The sequence below is a fragment of the Anopheles aquasalis genome, chromosome 2, assembly GCF_943734665.1.
Source record: "Anopheles aquasalis chromosome 2, idAnoAquaMG_Q_19, whole genome shotgun sequence".
Lineage (NCBI taxonomy): Eukaryota > Metazoa > Arthropoda > Insecta > Diptera > Culicidae > Anopheles > Anopheles aquasalis.
The window spans coordinates 82,173,207-82,188,146 of record NC_064877.1 but is presented as its reverse complement, the minus strand read 5'-3'; the positions used below and the strand labels follow the sequence as shown (position 1 = coordinate 82,188,146).

At 48.4% G+C, this 14,940-nt stretch overlaps 1 protein-coding gene across 1 annotated transcript in view; it reads left to right on the top strand.

Moving 5' to 3' along the window:
- The window catches only part of LOC126573471 (out at first protein), a 51,895-nt gene extending 37,040 nt beyond the window's left edge, over positions 1-14,855 (top strand). Inside the window, exons 4-5 of the mRNA XM_050233620.1 lie at positions 1,329-1,512; positions 8,066-14,855. Of these exons, the coding sequence (XP_050089577.1) occupies positions 1,329-1,512; positions 8,066-8,367 (486 nt within the window). The 3' untranslated portion in view covers positions 8,368-14,855. The remainder of the gene's footprint in view (positions 1-1,328; positions 1,513-8,065) is intronic.
- The last annotated feature ends 85 nt before the right edge of the window (positions 14,856-14,940 follow it).

Sequence of the window (14,940 nt, the reverse complement as noted above, 5' to 3'; positions counted from 1 at the left end):
AATCACTTCCGTCGTGCAGGCCGTCAAATACGTTCCAATGGAGTGCCAGAGGATGTGTTCCGGCCCTGGGCGTATCTATACTCTATCATGCTCAACCTGTAGACAGATGGACATGCAGTAGGGTACGTGCTCGGGAGACATAAATGTATGTCACGTCGAATGAGTTTGTTTTCGCCGTCGCGTATATGCGGAGTGATGGTTTTGTTGTACAAAGTTGTATGAATTTTTGTGTTAGTTTCAGACGGAATGTTATATCAACTGAGCATTCAAACAAATACAAATACAACTTCTAGAACCGCTTGGCTTGGCTGAGTTGGAAATATAACGAAAATTTAATGAAATTTGCGGATTGATCCATCATAAAGCATCCACTCTCGTGCTCACCTGATCGCTTAGCACTCCACGAAGCCGTTGGCGTGAAAAAAGGTGAAAATAGACCAGATACAGCGGCGATGGATGAAAAGTTGAAAAATGCTGCCGGTCCCAAAAGTTCTTGGAATCATCGTTGGCCTCCAAACTCTCAGAAACCGACTTAGCAGCATCCTGCAAGCCAACGTGCCAGGAGCGGCATCAGAAGCCGTGCCAGGCTAGAAACGTGTGACTTATTAGAAAAGTTTCTGACGTAAAATGAACTTCTGGATCTTTTGCACTTCCTGCTTTTGCCTGCCTTTCCCCGGCTAAGTTCTTTTCTGTTTTTTTATCCCTCGGCCGCCCGCTCGCTCGCCCAAAGCTTTCCATCTAATGCATTTTATAAATACTTTCTCGTGTGCTCTCGTTCGGCGAGTGCGCATAGCGCATGGTCGCATCTCGCACCGAAATGGGGGCGCCTTGATCCGACGACAGCCACGTCGGACGTCATAACTTGGACGTGAACTCGCAGGATATTAATTTTGTGTTTGTCTTCACCACGCCACCAGCGCCATTTGGATGGGACGTGGATGGTGCATGAAGGAGCGGACGGGAATGGAAGTGAATAAAAACATGCTCTTAACTATGATGCAAATTGAAGAGTTTACGCTGCTATTGGAAACAACTGTAACAATTCCATTGAATGGTCGAGCAAATAGGACCAGAACTCACAAGAATTGAGGTTATAGAGATTCTTTCTCGATTGCTACAATTTTGTGAAATTTATTACAGATTTGTCTCGTAGATTAGATTGTAATATGATAATCCTATACCCAAACAGTGATAATACGTATTAAACTCTGATTATTTTTAGTATTTAAGTAGAGAAACCTCTTTTCCTGACCGATTATTCTCAGGATCCTTTACAAGCACCGTTTCTAACCTTCTCCGAATGGCTGGTTTTCACTCATTTTCCACAGAAAAATCCCAGCACCATCCGAACGCCGGAGGAAGATCGAGGGAAGGAAAACTACACGATGACCGGCTGGGTGCAGCTGGACCGTGCCGCACCGATATCCCGGCACGTGGCACCCCTCTGTGCGGAGGCACAGGAATCGACGTACGTGCGGGACACCGATCTGAAGGCCTGGGCCGAACTTCCAGGTAAGGCGATACGACCTGTTCGAGGAAATGAAAAAGGGACTTCGAATTTGTTATATTTCCGAACGTAATAATTAAGATAATGGTGTGACGGGCACTGACACCTCCATCAGTTGAGATAAATGCGATCACTTCCACTGACCACAGAGGCGCGCAGCGGTATAATGAGCAGAATGGCAATGCGGGAGGCTAATGAACGGTTTCTTCTTCCATTTGCCTCATTTTTTTGTCGAACCTCGTTCCGGCCACCGGGACATTGCTCGTTACTGTCCTGTGCAGAGACTCACGCAGAGACGGTTCACTCGGCGACTCGGCGAGAACGCTGTAATCGGTTCAAGCATTGTTTGTCCGAGAAGATCAGTTTTCCTTCCCGGTGCGACCGTTTCACGGATGGGGGAGAGAGAGAGAGAGAGCGAAAAAAAGGATTGTTTACTTTTACCAATGACAGCTCCAAGCGGATGAAGAAGAGATACCGAGAATTACAAAGTGGAAAAATTTAAATTGGAATTTTATTTAGTTTCGTGAGCGAGACCCCGGGATGCCGCTCGGCCGGACACACGAGTGTCCATCCCCAGGGGACGAGGCGAAAAAAGGGTGAAATACAGAAACTTCGAAGCGAAATGGATGGCTGCGGCTCGTGCTGGACTGGTTCTGGATCATCCCTTTTTTTGCACCGCGAAACTGATGATTTACAAACCACTCCATCCTCCTCCATCTCGATCACGCCGTTAGTGATCCTTTCGGACCTCGGAAAAGGGTTCCGGCGAAGCAAATGCAAACGCAAACGATGAGGATTTCGTTTTACCTCTCGAAAAAGTGAGGGAGAGCGAGGTCACTCGGAATGGAATTCCCAGGAAGACCCGCTGGCGCTGGCGGATTTTACTCGATTTTACCGCGATTGTAACGAAGAGACCGGTTCCGTCCTTCCTGGGCCTGTTCGCATGCTTTGTGGAAGCTTCTGGCTGTTATTGGACCCCGAAGATGCGGTTGTTAGCGCACCCTCCGAGAATGGGGGTCCTTTTCTCGCGCGATCCTCTCCTTTTTTTGGATCCATTTGGGTCTCTAGGGGTCCGGGGACCTTTGCACGGGCCAGGGCTAATTATGGAGTGTGCTTAGTGAATTATCTTGCTCCACGAGACCGCAACGTTTACAGCGTGTTTATGTAAGAACGCCCCTCGTCGTTCGTGTACTGTCAAGCGAAACAAATCCCGTAACCGTCACTAATACCTGCTTTGTTTCGTTTTGCATCGCTTGTTGCCGTAAATGGGGCCGCTATTTCGAAATGGAAATTACGTACCGGCGTCACACAACTCCCCCGACGATTTGTGCCCTGATTCCCGGATTGGATATTAAACTGATACTTCAATTATTTAGTATTCATATTAAACATTCAAATAAGCCCATTCTCGATGGAAGCGGTATAATTGTGGTGACACCTTCCGTGATCCGAATCGATTGATTAAGGGGATGATGGACGAACGGACGTCGAACCGTGTGCAGTTGCATGATATCAACCGCAAATTGCTAATGGAATTCGTAAGCAAAACACTCGTGCCTTCCGAGGATTCGAGGGCCATTAGGGCAACCTAAAGTGACCTCTGTGAATGGCCTTAATGAATGTGACTCGCACTCGCTCATTGGTTTCATTTGACGTTTTTTTTTTTAACATATATAAGGACGGAAGAGCCGTGGTCATTGGTTTCATTTGACGTTAATTTGATAGAATGATCGATGATCCCAAAGTGATGCTGATGCATCAGTATCAGTACACAGTAGGTTTTCGGTTTAAGAGATAACTTTGTAACAACTTTTCGAACCAATTCCCCCAAAGTGCTCGATTGAAAACCGAGATGCACACGGAATGTGAAACCGAACACCAACAATAACACCAACTGGCTACTCTCGATGCGCTTCCGATAATCCCGCTTCCTTTCTCGTGCAAAAGTGTCCTCTCTTTTCCCATCCCATCACTGGTGTAGCGTTGCCCACAACAAGGACGTGGGGATCGACCGAACGTACATTTCGAATTTCCGTTTATCATATTTTATGAGGCTTTCCAGTGTCCTTTTTCCATTCGGTTCAATATTTCATTCGCACTATGGTGGCCACACCAGCCCCGGTGTGGTCAAAATCGACACCGAAAACTGGCTCCTGTTGGCTGTTGGTTTGAAATGTGTTCACCATAAATCGGGGTGTCATAAATTTGGCTGGAAAATGTATTTTACCGCGTACGTTGTAATGGTTTCAGTTGTCAAAGTAGATGCTTCTCATGCTGCGGTGCTGCGGTGGCCACATAAACATAAAATTCCCAGTGTTTGTGTGCGTGCGATTGTTGCCCCCATTCTGCGGGGCTTCGGGATATGCGATGATTCTCAGGCACAATCAACCCACCCGCCCCGGTACTGCATCGAAACCGGAACATCAAAGCCACAGCTGCCGAGCTAAGGCCTTTGCCGGGGAGTGAAAACTGTTAGATCTCCAAATCCACTCCATTTCCCCCGACGGACACATTCAGCATCATTAATGCCATGGTGCAAAGCGTCGGCTCTCTCTCTCTCTCTCTCCAGGATATGCACTTTCGATCGGTAGTTTAAAGGTAATAATTTATTTATTTTATGCCCCACAGTTTATGAAATTTATCGATTCCATGTATCGTCATTTCCTCGTTATTGCCATTTCTCCACCGTCAGCCAGTGTGCTCGGGCTCACAAGGACAACAACAACAACAACTCGTCGATCGCTTCGAAACCAAAGGGCGAGCACAACACCAGGACGTTTGGCACCGACAAGTGCTACTCCAATTTCCGGCTCGGCGCTCGGCTCTATTTGTGTGCATGTTCGATTTTATTTGCTTCCGGCCCGTTTCAGCTGCCTGTTGTCTGTCTGCCTGCCCGTAGTGTCTGTATGCAGTATGCAGAGCAAAAGGAAGGATTTGGATTTCCACCATTTCCACCCTTGGTACCTTGGTATTTATTTTCCAACTTTTTATTCCCATCGTTACCGCTCGAGACGAATAAAATAACTCTGATTGGGATGCTATGGGGGGCGAGTGTGTGGTTTTGTGACTGCTGTCGAGAATCTCCTTGCTGCTCTCGAGCTCATCTCACTTAAACCCTCGGCTCTGGAAGGAGGATTTCTCTTGGCCGAAATGGCCGCCAGGCAGAGAGAGGTGTTTTAATGGGAATTCGAGAAGCGGTGTGACGGTGGTCGCACAGCCAAAGATGGCCAAAGCGTCCCAGAGCAGAGCGGACGCTAGTATCCCGAGACGCCATCGTGGCACTAAGGGGGGATATAGATCCCCTGGAGGAGAAAATAATAAAACAGATATCGAATTAGTGTGTTGCCGTAGTCGCTGCACAGCAAATGTCAATTTCGCTTGTCGCCTCGAGCTGCCTGGCTGGCGTCGAGGAGCACACAGAAACTCCGAGGCGAGTCACACGCTCTTCTTGATGAAGTGGAGCGCCAGTGGAGATTGTTAGGGAATCGAAAAGGATAATAGAAGGACTGAATGGAAGGCCGGACACACTTGACGCTTCCGGCTGCTGTTCGAGCAGTAGATTTCCCATTTTTATTTCCAATTTCCAATGCGAACGAGCGAGCCACCAACCAAAGGAGTGAAGATGGGGAAAAAGCGAAAACGAAATACAATTTACGATTCAATCCGATAGCGAACGGTGATCGAACCGACGGTAGATGATGGCACAGGAAGTGCAGTGGGGTGTGGCGTGTTTGTGTTGCTCGAAATTGCCACCGAGCGGCTGCGGAGTGCCGCTGCTGATTGACAATTGTTGCTCGGAAGAACGAAGACGAAACCTCACTCGCTGTCCACATTCTGTTCGCGCTTCTGGCGCTGGCGGTGGCACGTATGTGCCGCAGGCTGTACCGGACGACCCCAAATGCATGCTCTGGCCCCGGGAATGTGGCCTTTTACATCGCACCCACCAGGGTGGAGTGTGTGAAAATGTATTTCACGACGGAATTTGTCGGTAATAAATCATAATGGCAGTTCATCAGGCATGATTGATTGCACACAGTGACACTGAAAGGGGGGGGGGGGGGGGGGGGTGGCGGGAGTAGGGTGTACAAAGAAGAATAGAACCACCGGGCCACCTCAATGTATTTTCCTTTTTTTTCTAAAAATATACCCAAGCATCCTGCATTCCCTGATATCGATTCGATTCGATTTTTATTCAAGTCACTGGCTCTGTTTGGCTGTTTTTCGATGTGCTTTGGACTATGTTAAGTAGACGAAAAATACGCTTGATTATGAAGCATTCCCGGGGCATAATTTTCCGCAGCTCCTCGGCAAACCTTCGCTAAGCACCTGCGGTCTTCCCCCAGGACCCTTATCAGTGGTTCGATGTAAAATGGACGAGCGTTGAAATGGTGCACGACAGAGCACCAAAAGTTAAATATTCATTCCGTACCGCACCGTCAGAGTGACCGGCTTCGGTTGTGCTTGTTGAACCCTACGTCACCGTGCTATAACTTTTGGCCCCTTCTGCCCTCCCAAAAAGGCAGGCCCCACCACCGGCGAGGTTGACATTAACGTTCGCTGTGGTGAATGGGTTCCGCTATCGATTTCTAATGGCCGTTCCATAATTGATTAACCTGTGCTGTAAGGCGACGGTTCGAACAACAGCAACAACGTCGAGAACGACAACGTGGACGTCGACAACGACGACAACGGTGTACCGTCCTTCGATCACTCTGGTCTCGGAAGGCTTGGTCCCTGCGTTATTGGTTACACGAAGAGCCGTAGCCCCCACCTCCGCTCCCGCGGAATGAGTTCCCGCGCATGGAGATTTATGGCACCGTAACCGCAAGCAAGCAAGCAAGCGGACGAACCAAAGCGTATCCCTTCCCGCGTAGCAGAATGGCTGCTAAGCTGCACGTGTACCCGCTCACCCGCTGGCGATGGCGCTTGGTGACGGCTTGGCTGACATAAATTATGCAGCGATGAGAAAATGACAGCTGTACGTTGGTATCAGCCTCGAGAGAACTGGGCGCGCGCGCGCCACCCGCAGAGCTGTCGAATGAATGTGCGAGTGCTTGTCCCGTGCGGATGCCGGGATTCTCCGTGCTCCGATCGATAGAGTGATTTTCGTGGGGTCGACGATACGACAGGTCACCCGCGCACGTCGTCGTCGCTATTGCTTATGCTAAGACCGAAGCCATAATGAGATGTAAACCATTTTCGAGGCACATTGCATTGTGGGTAACAGCTGCTATTTCGGTCGAGCACCGATGTGTGTTCCTTACTGTCTGTGCGTTGCTGCAGCTCCACGAAAACGGAATCTAATGAAGCTATTTTACGCCATGGATTCGAAGGACGAATAAAAAAAAACAACAGAACCACAACAGACTTACGAGTGCCGGAGAAATTGTTTACAAATTACGCTCTCTGAATAGTCTCCTAGAATAGCGGTTGAGTGCTCAATCACGGTTGAACAGCTGTTGTCTCAGGTGGTTCTTAACAGCTTAGCGGAATGTTTTGTGGCGAGACTTGAAAAGCTTTCATTCTTCTTTGAGATGGATTTATCGGATTTTGAGCAGAGTAGGTTGCAAAGTTGTTTTTTAACGTGTTTGCTTCTGGGAAATTAAATGCTGTTTTGTGAATTGTTATAATTATCTCGATTTAATGTAATTAAGATCGATTTAAAAAGATCGTACACGCATCAGTGAGAATTACGTTTTGCTTTGAAAGAAGCATACTTTTTTGTAAGCAAGTAATAGATTTACTTTTGCACTTTAGCAATGAGAATATATTATTCATTCGACTAAAAGTCGATCTGTTTTTATTACAGGGCCAGATTCCTTTTTTGAGCTTACTTTCGATTACTTCTCTGAATATTTAGTTATTTTTTCGTTAATACTACGCTCTGGATGTATAGCTCAATATTCGTTTTGTACATAAATATGGAAGATTACATATTCTCACCTGAACCAACAAGCAACACATGTTAACGCTACAGAATGGTCTTAGAAAGATGAAACTTTTAACAAAAATCAATATCTCAGGGATACAATCTAATGTTCTCAACTAAACGCATTGCATTGGCTGTCGAGAGAGTTGATAGAGACATTGTAAACATCAAACACTGAATGTGCAGGGGAGTGAATTGAAGTGTTCGTTACGATAATTACTTCGAGCGGTATACTTCGCCCAACATTGTGTATCGCTGTTGTCCGCACATTGTACGAGTTTCAGGGCGCTTGATTACTCGCTGGTCGTGGTACTAATTACTCTCGTTCTCTTTACCTTACTCTCGCGGTACGGTATTGTTCGCTCGTGAAGTTGATTGCCATCTCTAGCCATCAATGTGTGTTTCCAAGCACAAGGAGAGCCCATCAACGAGCCTCATAACCAAGCATTTTCTGATACGAATATCCACCCTCGAGTCCAGTATTCGCAGCAATTTGCTCGACTAGAGAGGCTGATTACAATTTCGCGCAAGCCCCTGGCAGACAAATAGGAAAAAAAGTTAAATCACCTCTTCCACTCTCTCTCTCTCTCTCTCTCTCTCTCTCTCTCTTCCGCTTTTCTATTTGGCAGGCTCATCGATCTCGATCCTGGGCTCGGTGGTGAAACCATTCCCGACGGCGAACACGATCACGGAACCGTCGCGCTGCAGCGAAGTCAGCGCTATTTGGGCGCCGTGTCTGTGCACGCTCGAGATGTGCATCGGTTGGTACCCGTGCGGTCTGAAGTACTGCAAGGGGAAACCGGACAGTGGCGGGCTGCAGAATGGTGCCGCCGGTTCCACCAGCTACCGGTGCGGCATCAAGACGTGTCGCAAGTGCCACCAGTACTCGTACTACGTCCGCGAGAAGCAGCAGTGTCTGTGGGATGAATGACCGAAAATGGGCCAACGGTGCCCTCCACAGCAGCCACCACTAGCCTTAACCCTCACCAACCTGCACGATGCCGCCGACGACTGCAACGAGCCTGACGACAACCGTGAACGCCGGACGGAACCACCACCGGAAGCTACTGCCATACCATCGCGCCAACAGCTGCCAACGGTATCCCCCGGGATGCCATCGATAGTGACCACCACCACCACCGCTCCTCCTCCTCCTGCTCCTGCCACCAGCATCGCATTCGATTACGATAATCGTTACCAATTCCAGGACCGGCACTGGCATCATTCGATGCAACAGTCGCCAACCAGTGGCAGTTGGCTCTGGCGAGGATTAAGCTTGTTAATCTGCGCGTTGCTACCGGCAACCCCGTGGACCAGAAACCGTTGCATGCTTTCGCAGCGCAGTGGCACTACAACCGAGACCCGTACCGGCACCAGCACCGGTCACCCGGCTCCTGCTGCAGGTGGTTGTGTTCGATGGAGCATAAAACACAAATCACTACCGCTACCTGCACCGCCACCATCACCGGCACCAGGAAGGGAGGATTTTGGAGTACGACAACAGCAACACCAACGGCACCGTAGGCGATCGTGGTGGTCCCGGTACCGAGCACTGCACCGGATGGTGTCCGAAGCAATCAAAGAATTTAATTTTACTTCACCAACCACCACCACCACCAGCAGCAGCAGCAGCAGCATGACGATGACGACGACGACGACCATGGGCAGACCATCGCTAGACAGTTACCGGGTGGTGGAACCGTCGCTCGTGAGGCATTTGCAGTTTAATGAAATTATTTTATAGCACAAATAGGTTTTAATGAGTTTGAGCTCGCCACACCATCACGCTGTTGCATCCAGTGTTGGTCGCGTGTTTTGAATGGTCCTGGTTACTCTGAACTGACCGTTGTCCGTGCCATTTGGTTCGATCATTCGATGGAAGGTGAAACTGACTGCCATGGAGTGGATTTTATGTTTCTGGTTGTTACAATTACCTGGCCGCAGTGTTTTAACAGCCCGTTTCTGGTACTGGAGCGGCTATTCTGTGCGCGTTTCCCCTCGAGGAAGGATCGATGAATCACGAATTGTGTTTGGCGAAGGAGCGACTGGACCATAGCTGGAGGCAACTGAAAGGCGGGAACGTTGGTTACCACCTCTTTCATGTTTTCGCAAGATGGATGGCACCGGACCAGCACCGATGGACCAAACCGATGAATGACACAAACACACTGCCAGCAAGAAAAAAGATTCTCTTACCAACGGAATGGAATGCTGGGTGCGCTTAGACCGACATAAACAATCCCATAAAGCACTGGATTCCAGCTCGCGCATTGCCCCCTTGGTGTGATGCGCTTCTCCGTAGGGTTCCCGACCACCAATCCACCATCCTGGTGTCCTGCTGGGTGCTCTGGTTGATTACATTTCTTTGACGCGGAACCAGGGACCCGGGGATTTTGTGTATGTTGCTACTTCCGGCAAACGGGCCTTGGTTCGTAAAATGTTTCACGATTATTCCCTTCCTTTGCTTTCCCGTTTTTTCTTCGCTTTTTTTCGCTTTTTCACGCCCTCTCTCTCTCATTCTATGTAGGGTGTGCCATTAGCTACACCACTGGCACCACGGTGCGCTGGTTGGGCGGAAGGAAATGAGGCAAAATGGTTTTACGTTTTATCTGCTTTCTCTAATCTCGTGTGCACCAGGCTGTGTGCGCGCGCGCGCACGCTTACAATTTACTTTTCTTAATTGTTTCGTCCCGCATGCCACACTGTCGCTATATCGCTGTGGTGTGTCCGTGCGATGGAGGCGCCCGGTACGGTTCGAGGTCGAGCCTGATTTAATGAAACGTTGGAAGGGAAATTTCTGAGGTGAAGAAAGCTCATCACAACGGCGCCAGCATTACGGGAGGGGTTTCTTTCGTTTCGTTTCGTTTCCTTTTTTGTTTTGTTTTAAAGAAAAGCCATTAACCTGCCAAACACTTGCCCTGCTTACTGTGATCGCAACCGCCGCCGTCGCCGCCGCTGTGTAACGGTGTCTTTGTGTTCAGAGGTCAGCGGATTATCTCTCTCTTTGTTCACAACTCGAGTGGTGGAAAAAGGAAAATGTCTAAATGTGATGGAACCATTTTTGTCCAACTTTTCCACTTTTTCTGACTGCCACTCAAATTACTGTAGAGACGTTCCTTGGTTGTCCTGTTATTATGTTTTTTGCGCTATCCGATGCGGTGGTCACATCGGATGGACACAGAACACCGAAAGCAATTACTCTTCAATTTGAATTTCATAAAAATGTTGATTTGCTTTACCTCTCTGTAGTGCTGTGTGCAGTGCGCTTGGTTGCGGCTGGTTTTACTATTCATATCGCCGTAGAGCAGGGCGAGAGGATAAAGATAGCGGATACTACTTTGCCAGTGCTCATAAATTTACTTTGCTATCCCTCCCAGGACCCTCTCCGAGTGCTCCGTGGCGGGTTTCCTTTCCTTTTTAATGTCACTTCCAAGTCGAGAGTGCTGTTGCGGTGCTGGACACATTCTTTATCCTTTTAGAGCCAGTGCGCTCTAAAGAATGGGTGATCAACAACGGTGGACAACGAATGACGAAAGTCATAAAACTTTATGGCGCAACTAAGGGCGCTAGCACCGGAAGACGCATTCTACATAGCACTGGGGAAAGAGAGAGAGAGAGAGAGAGAGAGAGTTGAAGAGTTGTGGTTTTGTGTTGTGTTTTATCGCAAACGAACGTCGAGCTCGAGATTGTCGCAAAGACGACTCCTGCATCTAGGTCAATATTTCCGGATGCAAATCGAGCAAAAAGCTCCCGGAGACATTACTTAAAAGTCGCAAACCACATTTGCCGAGAGTTGTGTTTGTGTTTCCAATTTGTGCGTCTTCGGTATGTTAATAGAGAGCCTCCCGCCGCTCGCAGCCCATAGAATGCTATCAATGGGCGATGGTAACATGCAATGTTTGGATTGTGAGCTGGAGTGAGCTACAACAAACCGTATGCCGTCTGCGTGGTGAGCTACCGGCGTTCGCAGGGGAAGCAAAAATAAAAATAGCGAGCCTGGGAAAACCCGGAACATTCCACATCCAACCAGCTGTCCTTTCAATCGCAATCGATCGACCTCATTGAGGGGCTGGCGAAGTGCAATGAGAGCCTGGGCCACCTGCGCTGCCGCTGCCAGACACTTGACATCATGCCATCCATCCACGTGTGGGTCCACAGCTGTGCGGCCAAACCAGCCGCATTTGAATGAAGATGAAGAGAGAGAGAGAGAGAGAGAGAGAGAGAGAGAGAGAGACAAACATTGACAACATCAACAACGAGCACAGCTCGACGACTAGCAACTAGCAGCAGCAACATCACTAGAGCAAAGCCAACAAAGATGTGATGAAGCGAAAACGAATAGCTCCTGGTTGGTTGGTGACTGGTCCTCGTCCGGATGGCCACACCACACCACAGATCCAACATACACTCACCAACAGGACCCTCCGGTAGAGGGAGATCTTTGTTTGAATACATAATTTGTTTATGCAGCAGGCAGGACGCGCCGGCAGGATGCGCCGGCAGGAGAACATTCCCTCGGCTACTCCTGATGCGCCAGATGATGACGACAGCACGCGGCACGCTTGGGGCACCACTTGGGCGAAGCATTTCCACCTTTCGCTCTCTGTCTCGCGCGCGCGTATTTGTGTGTCACCGTTTGGTTTTGCAGTAAAGTTGTTTCCTCTTCCTTCGAGTGCCCAGGGGGGGCAGAGTAGTGGCTTCCGATGCTGGAACTTTAGCGACGACGTAGCACCATCCTCGGTCGGTACTCGGTTGTTTGTCCGGGCCAACCGAACCGCTTCTTGGCTACTTGTGACTTGGAGCTTGGCTGCTTGGGTCCAACAGTGGCAAACGCAGCCGCGGCTACCTTCTTATTTGAGAGGACGCCACCACGCCGGTTGGTGTCCTAGGTGGCTTCGCATGCTTTGCGTTCCGTCATCCGTCTCCTTCCTGGTTCCGTGGCAGTTTATTTAGCGAAGCGATTCCGTTGGGCTGACGTCGGACAGCGAAGCAAGTAATTTTCGCTTCTGTAAATACATGCTCATTGCTGCTGATGCTGCTGCTGCAGATGATGATGATGATGATGATGATGGTGGCCAACAGTCGCCAAACGAATGTTTATTTCGGGTATTTTTTTTTTTGCTTTTAGTTTTTACTTTATGGCCCAGCTTCCTGCGTCGGGAACCGGTGTGTCCACAGCAGTGTATTGTAAGAAGAGAGTGACAGACACACCCAAAACTCTATTTCTCCAGCGCGCTCTGTACAGTGAAAGCGTGAAAGTGAAATGCTATTCATAAAACAATAAATAACCCGTAGTCCGGTGGCGAACAAACAATAGACCTTTGGCGGCGTGGAAAGTGGTAGAAAGGAAGACGAGGAACGGTGTTCCGGTTCCGGTCGCCGGAGAGCAAGCGCAAAACAAACATTTTAGAGTAAACGGAACGGTGCGGTTCATGATGAATAGGGAAATGTTGATTGTAAAAAACCGACGAAAAGATGAAGAGTGAGAAGTGAGTTTAGTTTCTAAGCAAAAACACATGTACCCAGTATGAATGGCTTTTGCATCATTTGCTTTGCACAACGTGGCGTGCATCAGTGACGAACGCTTTACGTTCGATTCTATATTCCAATCTTTCCTCCCGCTTCAAGTATTCAGCTCGACGACAATCTCGCCGAGAACGTATTGGGGTTATTGCTTTACACATTTCCCACAATTAGCAATCATCGGAGATCATACTATGGACAACCTATTTTCGACTGTGCGACGACTATTTACAACTATTTTTTCCCACTTCCTTTTATGCGTCTGCAACAAAAGTCTGCATTGTCGTCAACGTTGGCCCCAGCTAGTATGCGCCTTGCGTAAGATAACTGAATCGGTATTTAGCCACCACGACCGCGACGATCTGTTGGTTCAATGACCGCAAACCTGCAAATTGGCGCCCCGAGAGATAATTAGAAAGTAAACGAACGAACGAATGAACGAACGAAAAAAAACGAAAAAGAACGTCAACATAATACGTGGCCTTAGCTTTCCTCTGACTACTTCCCTTTTCTTGAGCGTAAGAGTAAGCGTCCCAGCTCCAATTCGGGCGCCAGGGAACATGCAAATAAGCGACAAACTTCCTGCTGACGCAAAACGAGACGTAACGCGGATTAGTAGAACTATTTAAGCAAGCAGCAAGTGTAACCGAGCGAAAGGCGAAGCGCTGAAACCGTAGTGTGATAGAAGTCATCTAAAGGAAACAAACAAAAAGAAAACAAAATCGAAACTCTAGCAGAAGGTCAATAAAAACCATTAGTAAACCTGGTACGCTGTACATCGAATAAGAACGAAGGAGGCGAGCAAACAGTGAAGCGTATAGTGCCTCCCAAAGGGTTGTGGCAAGGAACGCGGAGCAAACGAAAAGTAATTAAAGCTTTCGTGGCATTCTGTTTCATTTGGCCAGGAGAGGCGCAACAATGGACACATGGCTGGCCACGGTCACATGTGATTGAACGTCCAGTCCGGACCGTCAATGTTTGTCTTATGCTCGAAGTTAAAGTAAGTAATTTTTCATGTTTAGCTATGGAGCGGCTCACGGGTTGAAGTGAAAGTTTTCACCATCCGCTCACTCGACACGCCTGGCGTAAGTCAATCGTCAATCGACGCGGACGACGAAGACGAGGTACGCGGACCTCGGTAGTCGACGCCCATTAGCCGATCCAGGCCAAACCGTTTGCTTCGCTTGGTGAAGGCAAGTTTTCCGCAAAACTGTAATTACGTTGACGCCGGTTGCCAGCCAGCGAGCATGCTGGAACGGGAACTTTGTTCGAAACTCCACCGTTCCGTGACTCCGTTTAGGACGCCGCGATACCGTGCGATGGATGAAGTTTGATCCTTCCGTTTGCACGAGTTCTTGCTCTTGCGAATGCACGCACACAGATTTCATAATTTATGTCCCGCGTGAAATGGGGCTTCCAGTGGCCATAATTAAATCAATCAGAGAAAGAGGCGCTATGCTTTCGCGTTTGCTCTTCCTTCCCTGGGTTCCTCACCATCTTTAGCTTTTGCCCAAACCAAATAGATACTGTGCGCAAAACATGTAATCAAACCAGCCGGTTCGAAAGCAATCGAGCAAAACGCAATCGAAATACCACAAAGAAAATAAGAAAAAAAAAGTGCGTATGGATCGCAAACCGCAACCGGCAAAAGCACGACAGCAGTAACATATAAAAAGAGGAGTGAAAAAAGGGGAGAGAAAAGAATACAATTGTACAGTATTTAGGATATATATTTTATACGAAAACTATAGAACCACACTGCTGCTGAATCTAGCTTTTCCACCGAGCCGTGGTGTGTAAAGTGGAGTGAAGTGAGGTGAGCTGCGCATAAAACCCATGGATGTAACATAAACTGGCGATTAAAAACGGCGAAATATAACTCACTAATGAAACAGACCCTCTAGCGTCGAATGAAACCAAATCGAAGCATCCGAATAGTGCGCACACCGGACCGAAACAATCGACGAAGTACGAACAACCG